The sequence below is a fragment of the Lingula anatina genome, chromosome 1 (genome assembly GCF_051362555.1).
Source record: "Lingula anatina isolate TDL-2025a chromosome 1, LinAna3.0, whole genome shotgun sequence".
In the NCBI taxonomy this organism is placed as follows: Eukaryota; Metazoa; Brachiopoda; class Lingulata; order Lingulida; family Lingulidae; genus Lingula; species Lingula anatina.
In genome coordinates this window covers 10,112,184-10,129,550 of record NC_141767.1, presented here as the reverse complement: position 1 = coordinate 10,129,550, position 17,367 = coordinate 10,112,184, and the positions used below count along the sequence as shown (strand labels likewise).

Here is a 17,367-nt window from a genome sequence, read left to right as displayed (position 1 = left end):
GTTGACTTCGTCAATCTAAAAGACATTAAAATAAATCATCACATGAACAGTATGGGGCCATGGCAGTAGTCCGACGGTTTAATAGTCCGAAGGTTCATTGGTTAGAATGTTCACTATAGAACCTACAGATCAACAAACCCTTGATTAAAAAACTGATGAAAATGCTACAATTTTTCGGACCAATGAACCTTCAGGCCAATATTGAACCTTCAGACTATCAAGACATGTCTGAACAGTACATGTAGAAGAAATGCCACGAGAGGCATTTTTTCAGTTTGACAGTTAAGGTTTTTTTGTTTTGTTTTTTTTGAAAATATATCTGGTTTTTGAAATATAGTGCTCACAATAACTAATTTGTGTTATTATAATTCTTTTCTCATCTATTATATAAATATATATATATACCTATATATTAATTATATGTATGTATTTATCATTTTATATAGTTTATTTGCTGAATTACATTCTTCTACATGTGCATATAATATTATTAACAAAATATCATAACTTAATAATGTATGCAAAATGTGTATCTTTTTTCTTATTCCAATACTTTTTGGATCACCCCTGAGCTTCAGAAATAACTTGAAACAAACCTCTACACTTAAGTATACCGTTGCTGTATAAAGTAACTTGAAATGGCAATTAAGAGTATGCTAATAGCCTATGGTGTAGAGGTTTGTTTCAACAAGTTATCTCTGAAGCTCGGGGCGATATCTACTGAAGTGGGGACTAAAAGTGTGTTGGCTGCGAATTCATTTTATTGCACCTCAACCAATGCAGTCAGCGTGTATTCTGTTCGGCTTGTCTTGGAAATTGTACATTCGCATTTTGCTGATCAGCAAGCCGGCGTAGCGGTCTCAGTTCATTGTTGTGCTCAGATCGCCATAGCATTCTAGCAATGCAGCACTCACGTTACTGCACATAAATTGTTTTTAGTTCGACGTCACGTGAAAAGAAGGATCAGGTTATTGTAGGACTATAAAGTGAAGATAAAAAAGTCAAACTGGATTCACATCAGTTGAAAAGGAAGTTCTGTGCGTGCTAATTATGCACATAATGCGCATGCGCTGAACAGTTTAGCCACAGAACTTTAGTTTAGCCACAGAAGTCCCGCTACAGCGTTTTTTTCTGTCCTTTTCATGTGCACGATAAAACTATGGCTTGGGAAAACATAGAAATAATGTACACCGTCCTGGTGTTTCTCTGGGTCGTCTACATATGGGAATCATATCTGGGAGCTAGACAGGTGCGTACTACAGCCTGTAACGTTAAGATTCTTTGACATTGTGTATTAACATATGCCGGTTAATCTGCTAGACCTCCATACATCCAGTTCTCTTCTGCGTCTTACTCCAGTCGAGAGGGGAGACTATATACATCAGTTCATATTGAAACGTCACTTGTATTATTGTATCTTTAAATACGTTTCAGAGAGTAAAATACGAGACAGTAAAAGAAGTGCCAGACGAACTGAAGGAAGTGCTTGACCACGAGACATTTGAGAAGGCCAGGCTGTACCAATATGACAAAAGCAAATTTGGATTTTGGTCGGGATTATATTCTCAGTTGGAAACCACTGTTAGTACAGTGCTATTTATATCTATTATATTTCCTCTATGTTATAAACCCATGGCATCCACACGTGTATTTAAAGTATTACAAGTTGTGATAAAGTGAATTTGGGTTTTATTTTTTCTTCTCTTTCTTTATCGCTGAAGTACACCCAGTAGGATGCTAATTGTGAAATTTAAAACGATTTTTTAGACTTTGGAAAATGAGGAATAACATTGTGTTTTGTTTGTGTTAACAGGTTATTCTTCTTTGTGGTGCACTACCAATTGTATGGCATGCCAGTGGCATTTTACTGACAAAGGTTGGCCTGGGAGAAGAATATGAGGTTTGTGTACTTTAATTATCTTAATACTTAAAAGATAATAAATTATGTCGTACCAAAAAACACTTCTGTCTTATGATGGTTTTTCAGCCTGAGTGTAGCAGTATCATTTTTAGAATCTAAAATGATATTTTCATTTAAGCTTTTTTCCTTACAAAATTTTGAAAACTGCAACTGATGTAGTTCATTTCATGCAAGACTTATAATACATTTTAGTTTGACAATTTGTAAATTTAATTTCAGATTCTGCAATCCATTGTGTTTATGTTCTTGTGTATGATGTGGAGCACCATAACTGGACTGCCGTGGAGTTTGTATGGTACATTTGTTATAGAAGAAAGGCATGGGTTTAATAAGATGGTAAGAATTACTAGACTATAGTTCTGGTATGACACTTTGAGTCTTAGTCATGGTGCGTGCAATATTTTGTGAAAAATTAAAGAAAATAAACATACATTTATATCGTAAATTATGCCTAACTGTACCATTTATTGAATCAAAATTTGCAATATGTTACAAGTCTGTGTAATTGTAAATCTGAATTTGATTTATTTTTAAACTACCATTTTTCAGATGACACTTTGCACAGGGTAAATTTCATGTTTGGTTTTATGCTGAGCCAGTTTTTTTTTTTTCCTGAACAAATATTGTACCAGTTAATTTGATTCTTCTTCATGTTCTTCATTCCAGACCCTGGGGTTCTTCTTTAAAGACACAGCCAAGAAGTTACTGGTCACTTGTCTTATAGCATTCCCTGTCACGGCTCTCCTTATCTACATCATACAGATTGGAGGAGATTACTTCTTCATATATTGCTGGGTTTTCACTTTTGTAGTGTCTTTGGTAATTGCTGAGATTTCATGTTTACTTCTCTTATTTATTTAATTTTTAAAGCCAGTACTGATTGTGTTCTGTTTTTAGTTCAATAATCTTGAGGTGATGTAGACACATGAAACTAGACATAAACATATTTGTTTGTTAAATTGAATTGATAAGAGTATTAGTTGTAAATCTTAATAGTAATCAAAAGTTAATTCAAATTGAAGTATTGTTTTCTCAAAGTTACATTCGTCTACCTTCAGATCTTGGTTACTGTGTATGCAGACTATATAGCCCCACTGTTTGACAAGTTTACTCCACTACCTGATGGTGAACTGAGAACCAAGATTGAAGAGCTGGCAGCAAGCATAGAGTTTCCTCTGTACAAGTTGTTTGTAGTTGAAGGTGATGTATCATTTTCAAAGTAGTTATAAATGTCGCTTGAAGAATTATGAAGAAATGAAAAGTGTGTGTCAAGTTTTCAGTCATTTTAGCTGTTGATGGTTATTGTGAAAGTTTTTTTTAAACATCATGGATCATGTATACTTAATGACATAAAGACTCCCAACTCCAAGCAATATGCAAATTTGCCAAGTCTCCTGCAAACACCTCAGATATATTCAATTTTTTTTTCTTTCTTTTAGGTTCCAAACGCTCATCACACAGTAATGCCTATTTCTATGGCTTTTTCAAGAACAAAAGGATTGTTCTGTTTGACACTTTGCTAGAAGACTATGCTCCTGGGAACAAAAAAGAGGGTGAAGCTCCAGAGACTGCCACACCTGCTGACGGCAATGGTGGAGAAGGGGATGAAAATAAAGCTGAGGCTGAATCAAAAACTGAGGTAAAATGTTTCAGATGTTTGGCATTCAATGTGCACACTTTTTTTGTGGCAAAACTAGAAAATGATACATTGTCTTTACTGTTAATCACTTCAGTAATGTCAAATGATTCCAAATGATTCCAGTTTTAATATTTAAATCCCGTTATTGATATAGGCAGGTCATAGAACAACTTAAATAAAATAGAATGTGTGAAGATGAATATTCATTAATCAACCCAGAAATTATCTTTAGTTGTCATGGCCATTCATTACATGATTCTTAGTATTATCAGCAATCAGGAGTATGTTGACTAACTTCAGGAAAAGAAGGAGGGAAGCACTGAGGAAAAGAAAGAAAGGAAAACTGGCTGCAACAATGAAGAAGTATTAGCTGTACTAAGTCATGAACTTGGACATTGGAAACTGAACCATGTTTTGAAGAACTTGGTGATAGGCCAGGTAAATATGTTGTTGTTTTTTTTTTTAGCAGAGGTGGCGACAATATTCTATTACTTTCAGTGGAGTCATTGAATCTATATAAGTTTGAAAGAAAAGATAATAGATCAGCATTGATAAATCATTTTAAGGTCTTTAAATGGCCTATTATTAATCTTGAGCTTATTTTTCCAGGTCAACACTTTCTTACTTTTCATGGTGTTTGCTTTCCTGATAAACAGGAAGGAACTGTTTACAGGATTTGGATTTGATACCCAGCCAACACTGATAGGGCTACTCATCATATTCCAGTTCATCTTCTCACCGTACAATGAGGTATTTATTATTCATTTATTTATTTATTATTCAGATAATTTCCTTATATTTCATAGCTAAAGAGTTTCATTTTTAACTATATTTACATAAGTCTGGTTAGGTTGTCAGTGGCATTGGTAGCATTTATTGTGGTTAATTGATTTCATTCCATGAAACGTGTCATTTGCAAAATTTTGTCATGATGATAATAATGGTATTATTTTGCAACTCCACTATTAATGTAACGAGTGAAGTTGAAAAATATGGAAGTTATTTTAATTTGGTGTAACATTTCTCTTGGGAATCAGAAAAGGGGCATTTAATGCGAAGTTTTCCTTCCATTTGTTTTTCATTATAACAGATGTATTTGCCATCCTGACCATTGACAAATATACTTCTTGTCTTTTAGCTCTTGTCATTCTTCATGACAGTTCTAAGCAGACGATATGAATTCCAAGCAGATGCCTTTGCTAAGAGCCTTCGCAGAGCTGAGCCTCTCAAGTCAGCCTTAGTGAAGTTGAACAAGGATAATCTAAGCTTTCCAGTGACAGACTGGTTGTACTCAATGTGGCACTATTCTCACCCTCCTCTTATAGAGAGAATGAGGGCTCTGGACAAGACAGAGTAGCTCTGATAGCTTAACTCAGAACAAGACTAAAGACTTGAGAGATATGTGTAGGATTTTATTTGTGAGATGTTGACAAACAATTTGGAAGTGGTCTGCCATGAGGCATATGATGATCAGTAAATAAAATGTCCAGTATGTAAACAACAAAACAAAAGGTATTAGAATAAAGTTCAGTGACGATTTTAGAGACTTGTTGTATATAGCCATAGAAGGCGACTTAGTCTTAGATAAAATGTCTTTTTTGTCAGACACAATCAGTTTTAACACTAATAAAATATATAAAATGATTGAGTTTTTAATCTGTCATATAAGTTCTTGTAAATATGTTAAATTTGTAAAAATGACTACTGCAGTGCAGAATTCGCAATGAACTATACCACTTCTATGTTTCCAAACGAAACAAAAAAAATTATGCATGAGATGCTGGATAAAGTTGCATTGAATGCACTTGTAGCTGTCTCTTTTTAACTGTAAATCTAAATCTTTCAATCTGACTACAGACAGTAGTAACTGAAAAGGTGATTGTTTTTATTCATTTGCCAGTTTTTGACAATCTACAAAATCAAAATAGAGATTTAGGAGAGGACCATGCATAAAGATCCCACAGCTCCTCTCTCTCTCTCTCTCTCTCTCTCTCTCTCTCTCTCTCGATAAATTTAGCCAGCAAAAAATAACCACAGGTTTTGCTTCAACTGCCCAAACGAGATAGCAATGTTGATTGCGATAGTTGTTTCTTAGTCTGTGCCAACGCAATCTCGCTGACCTAGTTACCTTGTTGAAATAACTGGGGCACAAATATTCTTGTCATTGCTTATTCAGTGATTCGTTCGTTTTAGACATTTAAAAGATTCTCTTCTGGATTTTGGTAAGTTAGCGCATTGTTGTAAATTTTTGATTTCAACAAACTTATGGTCTGTTACGGCAGAGATCACTGTGTAGAGGCAGAGACGCTGTCATCTGTGCTGTGCCTTACCCTTGTTTGAAATTGTAACAATGTTTATCGATAATCATAAAACCTAAGTTTTATGTTGATTTGTTAACGCCATATGGTTGTTTAAATGTGTATAAAATCAAAGTGTTGTTATTGCCTTATGAGGGAGTTTTTAAGCATTAAACAGTGCTAGATACATCCAAGAATTACTTTGATGATACATAACAATATAATTTGACATACACTGATACAGGTATATTAATAATTAATTGTTTGTCATACTTTTCAGAGTTGCAAGTGACATGGCAGTGAATGTATTCCATGTGGAATTTGGTATCAATGAGACTGAACTGACACAGGCACTAGAGCTCCAGCATTACTCTAGGGCAGAACAACTTATCAGAAATACCAGCTCTGCTTCGTACTTGGATGAAGGTAATGATGATAATTTATATTTTGATATGGGGTAGACTTGAACACCTATGAAAAATAATCAACCTCTATTACTCCAAACTTATTGCAGTTTTGTATTTCATTTATCTAGTGCTAGGTGGTTGTGAACTTAGTAAAGCATGAATGGGAGTGCTAGAGGCTGATTGTTTGATTTATAGATTTATTTAGATATTTTTAATATGTTTAATTGTGAATTATTTGCAGGTTGCTACCAGAGAATTCCTTTATACATATCTCTGTGTGGTCAGTCTATTGATGGAGTATCCAACATTCCAGTCAATCTCTACATAGCAAAACTACTGATAGAATATGGAGCCAATGTTAATTTAAGAATACCAGAGGTGAGTTAATTTCTGTATTTGAAAAATAATTTTAAAAAATATTATTAAAAAATGGATATATCATAAACAGCAGGCATTAAAAGAGACAAAAAATACACATTTTCTATTTGTGTATGAGTAGGTCACCAGTATAAAGTGTTAAAATTGTCATGGTGATCAATATTTAATTATTTAACCAAAGCTAAATTGTCATGATTTGGGCTGATAGGGGTTAAAAGTCCAACCTTTTTGTACTGGTATACTGTAGCATAGTGCAATTGTGATATCTGCCTATTTCAGACATATTACGGCTGTGAATATGTTGGCCCAGGGAAGACTGTCCTAGAATTACTGGTGGATATGTACAATGATGTATATAGACACCAGCCTCTGTTAGCATATGGGGACAAATCAAAACTGTAAGAATTAAGTTACGATAAGAGCAATGAATGTGATGATGTCTATTAATGATTGGTTAGCTGTTATTGATTCATTTTAAATCTATAAACTTTTATTGAAGTAAAGAATTGTGAACTATTGGAAAAGATGTACCATTTCAATGTGGAATTTTATTTTATCTCAAGAACATTCTAAAATTAGTTTATTTTTTATCTGTACACTAAACTTATTGTAAGCAGCATTCAGTGTTTTTTTTTCAGTGGAGTGTTATGGAGCCCTGAAAAAGGACAAAATAACTGGACAACTGTGATAGGAATGACAAATGAGATCCTTACAACAAAAGAACAACTCCAAGATGATATTTTAGACTTGATATTTATTATTCTTTGTAAGTTGATTTGTGTTGATTTGATATGCTGTATTCTTTTTAAGTTGATTTGTGTTATATGTTGGAGTTAGACACAAAACACAAGCACAAATAGCGAGCATTCCCATAAACTGGAGATTCTTGCTAAATTGAATTCAGTGTAATTGGTTTAAATGCCTGGCACACCTACTCAAGCTGCTAGGGGGTATTTAACAATAGTCAATTACCGTACCCCCTAGTTACTCAGGGGGTGTGCCAGTATGGGAATGCAGTCGTAAAGTAATATTATTATTTTGAACCCCCAAATCACCCTGCCAATTGCCAGTTAGATGTGCTCCAAGATACATTTACATTTAAATCATTTCCAAAATATTTCACATTATTTTCCAGCTAATGGAGGAGACCCAAACATCCGTGATATAAACCAGATGACCCCACTTCATAATACTGTGATATTGAGTGACAATGTAGCCTTGGCAAGACTCCTGTGTGAGAGTGGAGCAGATGTTGAGGCTGTGGACATCAGGGACAACACCCCCCTCACTGCCATGTGTGATGCCTTTCCTTTTGGTATAAGAAAATTTGTAGAAAATCACCCCATTGCTGATCCTTACAGCAAAGGGAACAATTTGGAGGACAAGGAAGAATTCTTAGAATATTTACTGTCCAGAGAGGAAAATGCTGTAAGTTATGCATATTTATTAATATTCTAATAGATGCTGTAACAATAACCATAGTCTTTGTCTCTGTATTCATGTCCCTGATGCTGTCAACAACCACAATTCTTGTATATGCAGAATCATTAAAAAACAGTCACTGTTTTGCTTCAGTCTTTGGACCAAAATGCATGTCAAGTTCATAATTTGGCCTTTTGAGAAAAAGCAGTCCTTTTTTATTTTATTTATTTATTTATTTATTTTTGTTTTAATTGTAACTTTGCTACAGAGTTATGTTGAAAACAGAGATTGAACATGATGAGTTAATTCAACTAAAGGTTTCTAGTATTAAGTTTCAGTGTAATGTCACTGAGGATTACTAGTACCTGGTATGCCCTTTATGCTAGTCAAACTCATACAAGATTATGTTTCTTCAACATTTTAAACTAATCTTAGGTGAATGTTCAAGGCTACCAGGGTCGAACTGCATTGTTCAACTGTATGGTTAGAGGAGATATGGAAAGTGTCATAAAGCTTTTGAAGGCTGGAGCAAACCCGTGTATTAAAGGAAAATTGAAGGAGGACAAAGGGATAATCAGGTATACATGCAAATATACATCTGTCTTCACTGACTTTGAATTATGTTTTCATTCAGTGCTTTTATGTTGTACAATTTTCTTGATAAAGATATTATAAAAGAGGAAATGTTTCATCTAGGATATACTTTCAAGCCCTAGTTTTTTTGTTTTTTTTTTGTTTATGTATAGTGAAAAATGGATAAATTGTCACCATGATAATGATAATATAATTTAGAATTTAAGATTTATTTTTCCTCACAATAAGACTCCGTTCACATGAAAAATCTATTTTCTAAAAATCTATTTTCTATTTGCGGTATCTTGTGATCACTCCGAGCGCAGCCAAGAATTAATTACAGCTTTGGAAGTAACTGGCTCACACTGCAAGTAATTATGCCACGGGGTATTCAGGGCACAGACCGTGATCACAAGATACCGCAAATAGAAAATAGATGTTTAGAAAATAGATTTTTCATGTGAACGAAGCCTAACTGTACCCTTCTGTCTTGAACCAATTTTTATTTATTCCTTTAGGGAAGTGTCTCCACTGTTAGCTGCGCTAGCTTCTCTCAGAGTGGTCAGTTCTCACCTCCTGAAACGTTTGCCACATTTGATTCCAAAGAATCTCCAGTTTTTAGCTCATCTTGTGGATAGTGGTAAGTTTGGGCCATCTCTTAGATTAAGGTTATAAATAATTAGCTATAATAACGAATATAGTGTTCATCCAATTTAAAATATTTTTCAGGTTGTGCTGTGAACAACATATTTAAAAAAGAATAGTGAATTCATTATAACAATAATAATACAGGTCATTTAAATTTAATTTGGTGTTTGGGTCACAAGACCCCTAACCATTTCTTTGGCTCAAAAACTCTTTCTTTTGTAGGTTTCTTTTCAAAGAAAGAGATAGCTGATGAGCTGGCGGAATATTTGGATGAACAGACAGATTTATCACATTTAAAAAGATTGGGGATTGAGCTCATTTCCCGCCTGTTTGGAGGTCTATCAGCAACGTTATACCAGCAGTGTAGCCGTGTGATATTCCAGAAAACTGTTTTTGACAAGGACCAGTTCTCCTCAGAGTCCAACCAATATCAATCACAAAACTTACATGAAGATGTCTTTACAGATAACTACATAGAATATTTGACAAGCCAAATCAATTCACAGGTTTTAGAGTCACTTGTGGTCCGAGAGAAGCTACCAAAAGACGTCATTCTCAGTCTTGAAATTGAATTATTCCGCCAGAGATTGTGTGCTAGAGTTGGTACATACAAATGGTTTGAATATTATGATGAAGAGTTGGATGGCTGGTTGGGGTACAGTGACAGTGAAGAGGAGTCTGCAAGTGACGAAGGAGATTCTGATTTGGAATACTGGTGACTTATTCAAAAGTTTCCAAGTGACATGATGTTAGAAAATGTTTTCTAATACAGCTTTAAACAAAGGAACAGCTTAAAGTTTGTGCAACATTCCACTGGCATCCAACAGGCATAAGCACATACATGTAAATGTAGGCTACTTGGTTCTTTTTTAACCTGTGCATTTTTTGACTGGAGGCAACTATGAATACAATCAAGTACGAAAATGCCACAAGTGTATTAAATATAAATAATTTTATTTTTTTTGTCATATTTCACTTCATTTTAAGATTTGTTTGCTTCTCATGTCCAATATACTGATATTTGCTGCAGCTTTGAAAATGAAAAAGTTTAGAGTACTTGAAATTTTAAATTGCACCCTTTCAGTGCTGCAAATTGCCATAATTTCTTCATTAGTATGGGGTCTCCCTCAGTCAATTAAAATGCGTTTAACAAAGACTTTATAACAAATGAACATTTGTATCCCATATAAATTCACATTTTTATCTCAAAATTTATAGTGAAACCCATTCAATGAAATCTAATAGGACACTTGTGTTAACTGGTATGAAATAGCTTGCACAACACTGTAAAAATGTACTTCTAGTTTGTATTTTAAGCACCTGAAAATATTTGTCAGGAAAAATGTCTAGATGGTTACTTATGGCTAAGATGTCCTGAATTTTCCAGTGAACCAGTTCTAGTATGTGACTGAGTCACAAACATTTCCCCTGAAAGCATGGAATTCCCTTGATAATGACATCTATGTGCAGTTGAGTAAATAAACCAAGTTTTATTTGGTTTGGACGACTTGTCAAGAGCTGCTGTGAAACATCCCATAAATGAGGTAGAAAAATATTTGCAATAATATTTCCTCTGATGGAATAATGGGCCTTAACTGCAGAAACAAGGCAGACAGAGATCTCCATGTTTTAGATACAAACAGTTAATTCATTTAATGCTACCTAATCACCAAATTTGGTATCACATATATTGCCTCACTGTCACCACCACATATAACGGTATTTGATTCAATGTCCAATGTGTTGATTGGCAAAAAGTTAGAGCCATGCATTAAATTAGTCACTTCTATCCTATGTTTTGAGGCATCAATTGTTAGCCAGGGATTGGAACCTGAAGGCTTGGGTTGTGTTGTGGCTGGGAGATGATGAACTGTTCTTGATTGTACACTACCAGGTGTGCCTGAAAAGATGGTTTTTACTTCTATTAATTTTTACAGACACTTTTAATTTGCTATTCAAATATATGAAACATAAATACTCAATCAGTAAACGAAGTTTTCTCAAGACAATCTACCTAGGTTAATTTAACTGCATAAAGTAAGAAAAGACGCATCAGAAAAATAATTTTAAACAACTCTATATAACCTAAAACATCCACAATATTATCTGTCCCATTATCATGTCCATACCACCTACCTTGTGACTGTGCTGGAGTCCTGGTATGGCTGACACTGGTCACATCCCAGTGCCAGACTGTGCCATCTTCAGAACAGGTAAATAAATTATCAGGGTATCTCGGGTGAAATTTGACCTCCCACACTAAAATGAAAGAGAATTTATTTATTTATTTTATTTTTTCTTTTGTAATTATTATAAATACTGCATTAATTCCATTCTTTACCATAATGATTCTATTTAAAGCAATTTTTAATTCATTATTAACAAGGCAGCAAAGCTGTCAAATGTACAGACAAAAAAAACAGAAAATAAAGATGCAAATAAGTGAAAAATTAAATTTTCACAAAAAACTGTTAAATTGCCAGAAAAATTTACCAAACAGACTGCGTTGCCTATTGAAGCTGTATGTTAGACCTATGTTTCTTTCCTGTAAGTTTGAGAACAGTAAGTGACATGATTTCCCTTAAATGGTCATCATAGGAGCAGTGCACAAAATAGGGGTTTCTTCAAATTTTGATGCAACATTACATAATGTTTAACAGCATAATGACAATCAAATGTTATTAATAAAATATTAGTAACATGGACATTCAGAAAATATGACAAGCAAAAGTCTTCAGGATCATGGAACTTTAAAGTCACACCTTGAAAATGCCAATATGTGAAAAATTAAATTTTCACAAAAAACTGTTTAACTGCCAAAAAAAAAAAAAAAAAAAAAAAAAAAAAAAATACCAAACAGACTGCATTGCCTACTGAAGCTGTATTTTAGTCCCATGTTTCTTTCCTGTAAGTTTGAGAACAGTAAGTGACATGATATTCCTTAAATGGTCATCATGGAAGCAGTGTCCAAAATAGGGGTTTCATCAAATTTTGATGCAATATTACATAATGTTTAACATAATGTTATAAAATATTTGTATCACAGATATTCAGAAAATGCGACGAGCAAAAGTCTTCAGGCCCATGGAACTTCAAAGTCACACCTTGAAAATGCCAAAATGTAAACAAGACAGCACTGTTCTGAAATGGGTTTATTTCCATTTTAACACTTTTTTAACATAAAACAAAATAAACATTTTACTGCCATTTTTATATGACCAACTAAGAAAATTGATGAGATGGGATCAATAGAACAGTGTTAAATGTCCAATTTCCTCCATTCTGAGATTCTGAACATAGTGGATGATTGAATCTGACAAACTGCAATGATATGAGTTTATTTCCATTTTTGACACTTTATTACACAATACATGATAACAAGTTTACCATGTTTTTTACATAATCAACTAACAATGTTGTAAAGATGCAGAAAATATCAAACAAACATCTTATTAGGCATCTTATTAGTTAAATAATGAGACTGTTAACATGCCTAATAATTGAATCTGAGGAAATGTGAAAAAACAGTATAACTTCTAAAATAATGGCCTGATTATGCTGATTTTCGAACTCAACCTGCGTTTTAGTAAGATTGACCACTCCTGTGAGTATAATTACAATTGGCCAATCCGTTTTTGTTATATTTATATTGATTATTTATATATATTTATATTATATTGTTGCATTTATATTGAAAATAGTGAAAAAACAGCATAAATTCCCTAAATCATGCTGATTTTCGAACTTGACCTGCGTATTATGAATATTCATCAGTTCTGTAAGTTTCAAGTCAAAAGGTAAAATGGTTTTCCACTTATCGTGTTATCGGTGCTGCATATATGCTGAAAAAAGTGAAAAAACAGCATAAATTCCCTAAAAGTGACCCGATCATGCTGATTTTCGAACTTGACCTGCGTATTATGGATATTCATCAGTTCTGTAAGTTTCAAGTCAAAAGGTAAAATGGTTTTCCACTTATCGTGTTATCGGTGCTGCATATATGCTGAAAAAAGTGAAAAAACAGCATAAATTCCCTAATAGTGACCCGATCATGCTGATTTTCGAACTTGACCTGCGTATTATGAATATTCATCAGTTCTGCAAGTTTCAAGTCAAAAGGTAAAATGGTTTTCCACTTATCGTGTTATCGGTAAAAGTGCACGGCGACGGCGACGACAGACGCAGATGATGGCTATATGTACAGACACATCTGTGTCTGTACATAATAAAAATTTAACAATAAATAAATAATTTGAGTATGGTTACAACACAAAAATCTCAAGATCCAATTGTAAGGGCACTTAAAACAAAACATACAATGTAATTCAGCAAACAAATTTGCTAAAAATCATACAAAGAATCGAATAAACTGTGGCGAATATCACCACACATAATTTGCAAGTTACTTAACCATTTCCTCAAGATTTAAAATCTTGATTTCTTTGACTAAGATAACATTAATACCACAAATACTGCAACCCACTTACTGTCCGCAGCATGTGCATCTAGCAGTGTGACAGGGAATTTCTCCTGTCTCATGTCCCATATACACAGCACCCCGTCCTGTCCCCCGGTGGCCACTATATGAGGCTGACTAGGATGAGTATCCACACAGTGCAATGGTATTCTTTCTCCAGTTCTGTCAGAAAAAAAATTATATATAAACCTCTGCATGTGTCATGCTAATATATCTAATTCAATTACTAATGCCATTTATTATAGCACTGAAATGGATATGTTTTCATTCATTATGTATTTTTCAATAATACATGTAAAATTTTGGATGATTAACCCTTCAATTATCCAACCATCATTTCTGTAGTATAAATTGCAGTATGGCACTGAAACACATACAATCAAACAACGGCGATTATGACAATAAAACAAGTGTTTGGTATAATATTGTAAATTAGACTGATGTTTTATTCTAAAGGCTTACCAAGTAGCTATCTTCTTCTTTACATAGAGTAATTCTTTAAGAAATCATTAACATCTGTATAACGGGCAAATTTAACCTTGAGCTAAAACTTACGTTGTTTACACTTCCAATACAATACACTGCCAATAAAACTATTTTCACTCTCATTATATAATACTATCTATATATTTCTAACTACATTACTGTATGCTATGCAATTGCCAAAAGGACTCATTTCATTTACTGGGGTAGCACTAGCAATTTTTTTTCGCTTAGCCAAATCACCATTGTTTGTCAATTTGTTATCAAAATGGTTAATTTGACTAAAACAAATCAAATCAGACCCTTTTTCTTTAACCAATTTAAGTCAGGTTTAGTATTTGGCTAAATTGGCGAGTGTAAGTGCTGCCCCAGGTTTACTTACAAGAGAAAGATTCTGCTAGGTTCATCTTCAGGTTGTCTTAGGTCATAAACTTTGAGCTGCCCACTGGAGTTCACTGTGATCACTTCATAGTGTTTATAGTAGTTCACACCATTGATTGAGCAGCTGTCAGCTTTTTCTGGAAAAAAGTCATATCTAATAAGAACTGTTATGTTAATCAACAAATAATATACAAACCATAAAACTGTCCACAGATTTGAAATGATCCAAATCGGGTTAAATATCAGTACTTTCATAAACACCATTACTTCTTACCTTAGGCAATAGCTGTAGGTACTCAAAACAGACCAAATTGGACAAATTGGCCAATAAAGACATAAAAAGACATGCACATTTAAACCACACATTACCAACAAACTTGTTCACCTACCAATGGACCTTACAGGTGCCTGTTGACCAATTGCCAGAATATTCAACCTGCCATCCTCCCCTGCAGTGACCACATCCTGTCCTCTACATGCCACACTGGTACAGGGACAGGAACTCTGCTTGTTCTTGTGGACATGCCAGCTCTGGGCAACACCCAGGGTCTGGAATAATTCAATATCTGATTAAAGCTTAACAACTCCTTATAATATATTTTAACTGTCTAGTGTATTCTACATCTATGACCTGTGGTCCACTTTGTTAAAATACGATTCATTTTGGGTTAGTAAAAGAAAATGAATAAAAAGTTTTACTCATGTAAAAATTGCACTTCATGAAATGATGAGTTCTTAAATATCATTTTGTTGTTTTCATTTTGTTGATAATAGCATAATTAAGAAAGTTATTAATGTGATAAATGGCCTTACCTGTGAATTTTTAAAATGCTTGTATAAGTTGACTTGTCCTGTTGATGAGGCTACGAGTATATTTTCATGATTAAAAAACTGAAATAAAAATGTAAAATATTTTGTATTACAACAAATATTGCCTTAAATTCAAAATTTTAGGAAACAACAATATTAAGTGTAATCTCTAGTAAGAGGAAATCCCCTTGTAATTTTATATCACACACAGACAACAGCAACAGAGTATGACTAGAAATTCTGATAATATCAATAATGCACAAAAGTTATATTTGGGTAGAAAACACTCCCATGGGCTTTCCTGAGCAAAAATCCTCTCTTTTTTTGTTGTAAGTGTTTCCTGTTCGTGTGTGATAATCCCCAAATCAATAGCTATAAAGGGTAAGTTGGCTTATTCTGACTATTCTGGATTAACTTCAAATTACCTTCCCACCACACCACACACAGCTGATCACAAATCAGTAGACAGTAAAGTGAAATGTTATAACAGAAGCACACCTTCTTCCCCTACCAGGTAAGTAAATATTTTTTAATGTTTTCAACCAGCATTTACAGTTGGATCCTTTAATGACATGGGGATGATATAGTTTGGGTACTTCTTTTTTTCTTAGGGTTGTTGCATGCCTAAAGCTTGGGTTTTAAAGCTTTAAACTCAGTGCCTGTTATCCTATAAAATGCCGTATCTGAGCTTTCGCCTTATCAAAATCTGATGAAATTCATGAACCATCTTTAAAAGCCAAAACCCTTATATGCTGATAGCTTCAGATCAGGTCACTTATAGTATACTTTCGACATGATGTCACTAAAAGCACAAAAACCTTAATAACCAGGAAAAAAGACCTATGTGTAAAAAAAAAAAAAAAAAAAAAAAAAATGCCACCCTTTGGGAATGGTATGTTTATATATGCCAATATGGTATGGCAAATATCAATTCAGTTAACGCCAAAACATATTGGCTTTTGGTATACATCCTAAGTCTGTTCACATTAACTCTAGGTTACATTCAAAACTACACTGATATGACCCACAGACATGGCAGTGTTTCCACTGAGTCTGCTCAATCTCATTGAAAATGACATCAGTGAGAAGTATCCATCATACCTGTATGTCTGTGACGTCCCCACAGTGAAGTACCTCACACAGCAATCTAGGCCCCGACTCTGGTGGCTGCTGTCTGGACAAAGAGAAATTTAACTGTTCCTTTTCTCCTTCTGCTTGGGTCCATAAACACACTTTATTTGAAGCCTAGATAAACAAAAATATTCTTATATATGGTTTGTCTTCAGTATGAAATAAATTCATGACAAAACCAGGAACAGCTAATGAAACTAAACTTTTTTAGAATTTCCAATACAAGATATTGTGTGAGAAATGACATGTAGGTATATGGTTATAATTTTAAAACTTAACACATGGTATTTTTGAATCTGGGTAGATGTTCGTAACCGGTTACGTGTTTATGAGTGGGGTGGTGTTGGTTTTGGGGGTGGGGTGGGGGGGCAGTCAAAAAATGCATTATTTTTCTAAACTCTAACATAATCTAATGCACTCAAAATTAACTTCCTTTAACCATGCATTTACAAATGACAATGTTCATACTGTTATTAAATTTCATTTTCTCCTAACAAGGGAACGGTACTAATAATTGTTAACAATGACATCGGTGTGACAGGTTCTAATCTAAGACTGAATAGCAATCGGTTATTTTGCGATTACCCCTAGAACGCTTTAACTTACCACAAGTCACTTACCCCATTATCCCAACTACCTGTAACAAATGTATCTGACTGTTCTAAACCTTTCTGTGATGTCGGGCGCCAACGAATTTTACTGATTTTTTGTGAAATGAATTTGGCATTGACCTCCGCCATTTTCAAAGTTGCACATGGCGCGGAACATCCGGGCATTACAATTCTAATATTCCGTACTTT

General features: G+C 34.0%; 3 protein-coding genes across 3 annotated transcripts; 2 read left to right on the top strand and 1 right to left on the bottom strand.

The window, feature by feature from the left end:
• The first annotated feature begins 822 nt into the window (after positions 1 to 822).
• Positions 823 to 5,204, top strand: LOC106165966 (CAAX prenyl protease 1 homolog). Its single transcript, XM_013544357.3, has 10 exons — positions 823 to 1,249; positions 1,435 to 1,581; positions 1,814 to 1,900; positions 2,141 to 2,257; positions 2,588 to 2,740; positions 2,980 to 3,121; positions 3,361 to 3,560; positions 3,861 to 3,998; positions 4,170 to 4,310; positions 4,699 to 5,204. Exons 1-10 carry the CDS (start codon positions 1,160 to 1,162, stop codon positions 4,915 to 4,917), a joined length of 1,434 nt encoding a protein of 477 aa, XP_013399811.2. The 5' UTR covers positions 823 to 1,159; the 3' UTR covers positions 4,918 to 5,204.
• A 423-nt stretch (positions 5,205 to 5,627) lies between these two features.
• LOC106165962 (uncharacterized) lies at positions 5,628 to 10,241 on the top strand. The gene is made up of 9 exons (XM_013544350.3): positions 5,628 to 5,782; positions 6,138 to 6,283; positions 6,506 to 6,642; positions 6,922 to 7,040; positions 7,281 to 7,408; positions 7,778 to 8,070; positions 8,500 to 8,642; positions 9,156 to 9,277; positions 9,508 to 10,241. Exons 2-9 carry the CDS (start codon positions 6,151 to 6,153, stop codon positions 10,002 to 10,004), a joined length of 1,572 nt encoding a protein of 523 aa, XP_013399804.2. The 5' UTR covers positions 5,628 to 5,782; positions 6,138 to 6,150; the 3' UTR covers positions 10,005 to 10,241.
• Positions 10,219 to 17,358, bottom strand: LOC106165963 (nucleoporin Nup43). Its single transcript, XM_013544352.2, has 8 exons — positions 17,188 to 17,358; positions 16,538 to 16,681; positions 15,440 to 15,517; positions 15,016 to 15,175; positions 14,628 to 14,763; positions 13,773 to 13,924; positions 11,422 to 11,544; positions 10,219 to 11,185 (listed from the first exon to the last, which is right to left on the bottom strand). The coding sequence occupies exons 1-8, from the start codon at positions 17,341 to 17,343 to the stop codon at positions 10,944 to 10,946; spliced, it is 1,191 nt and encodes a 396-aa protein (XP_013399806.2). The 5' UTR covers positions 17,344 to 17,358; the 3' UTR covers positions 10,219 to 10,943.
• Between the last annotated feature and the right edge of the window lie 9 nt (positions 17,359 to 17,367).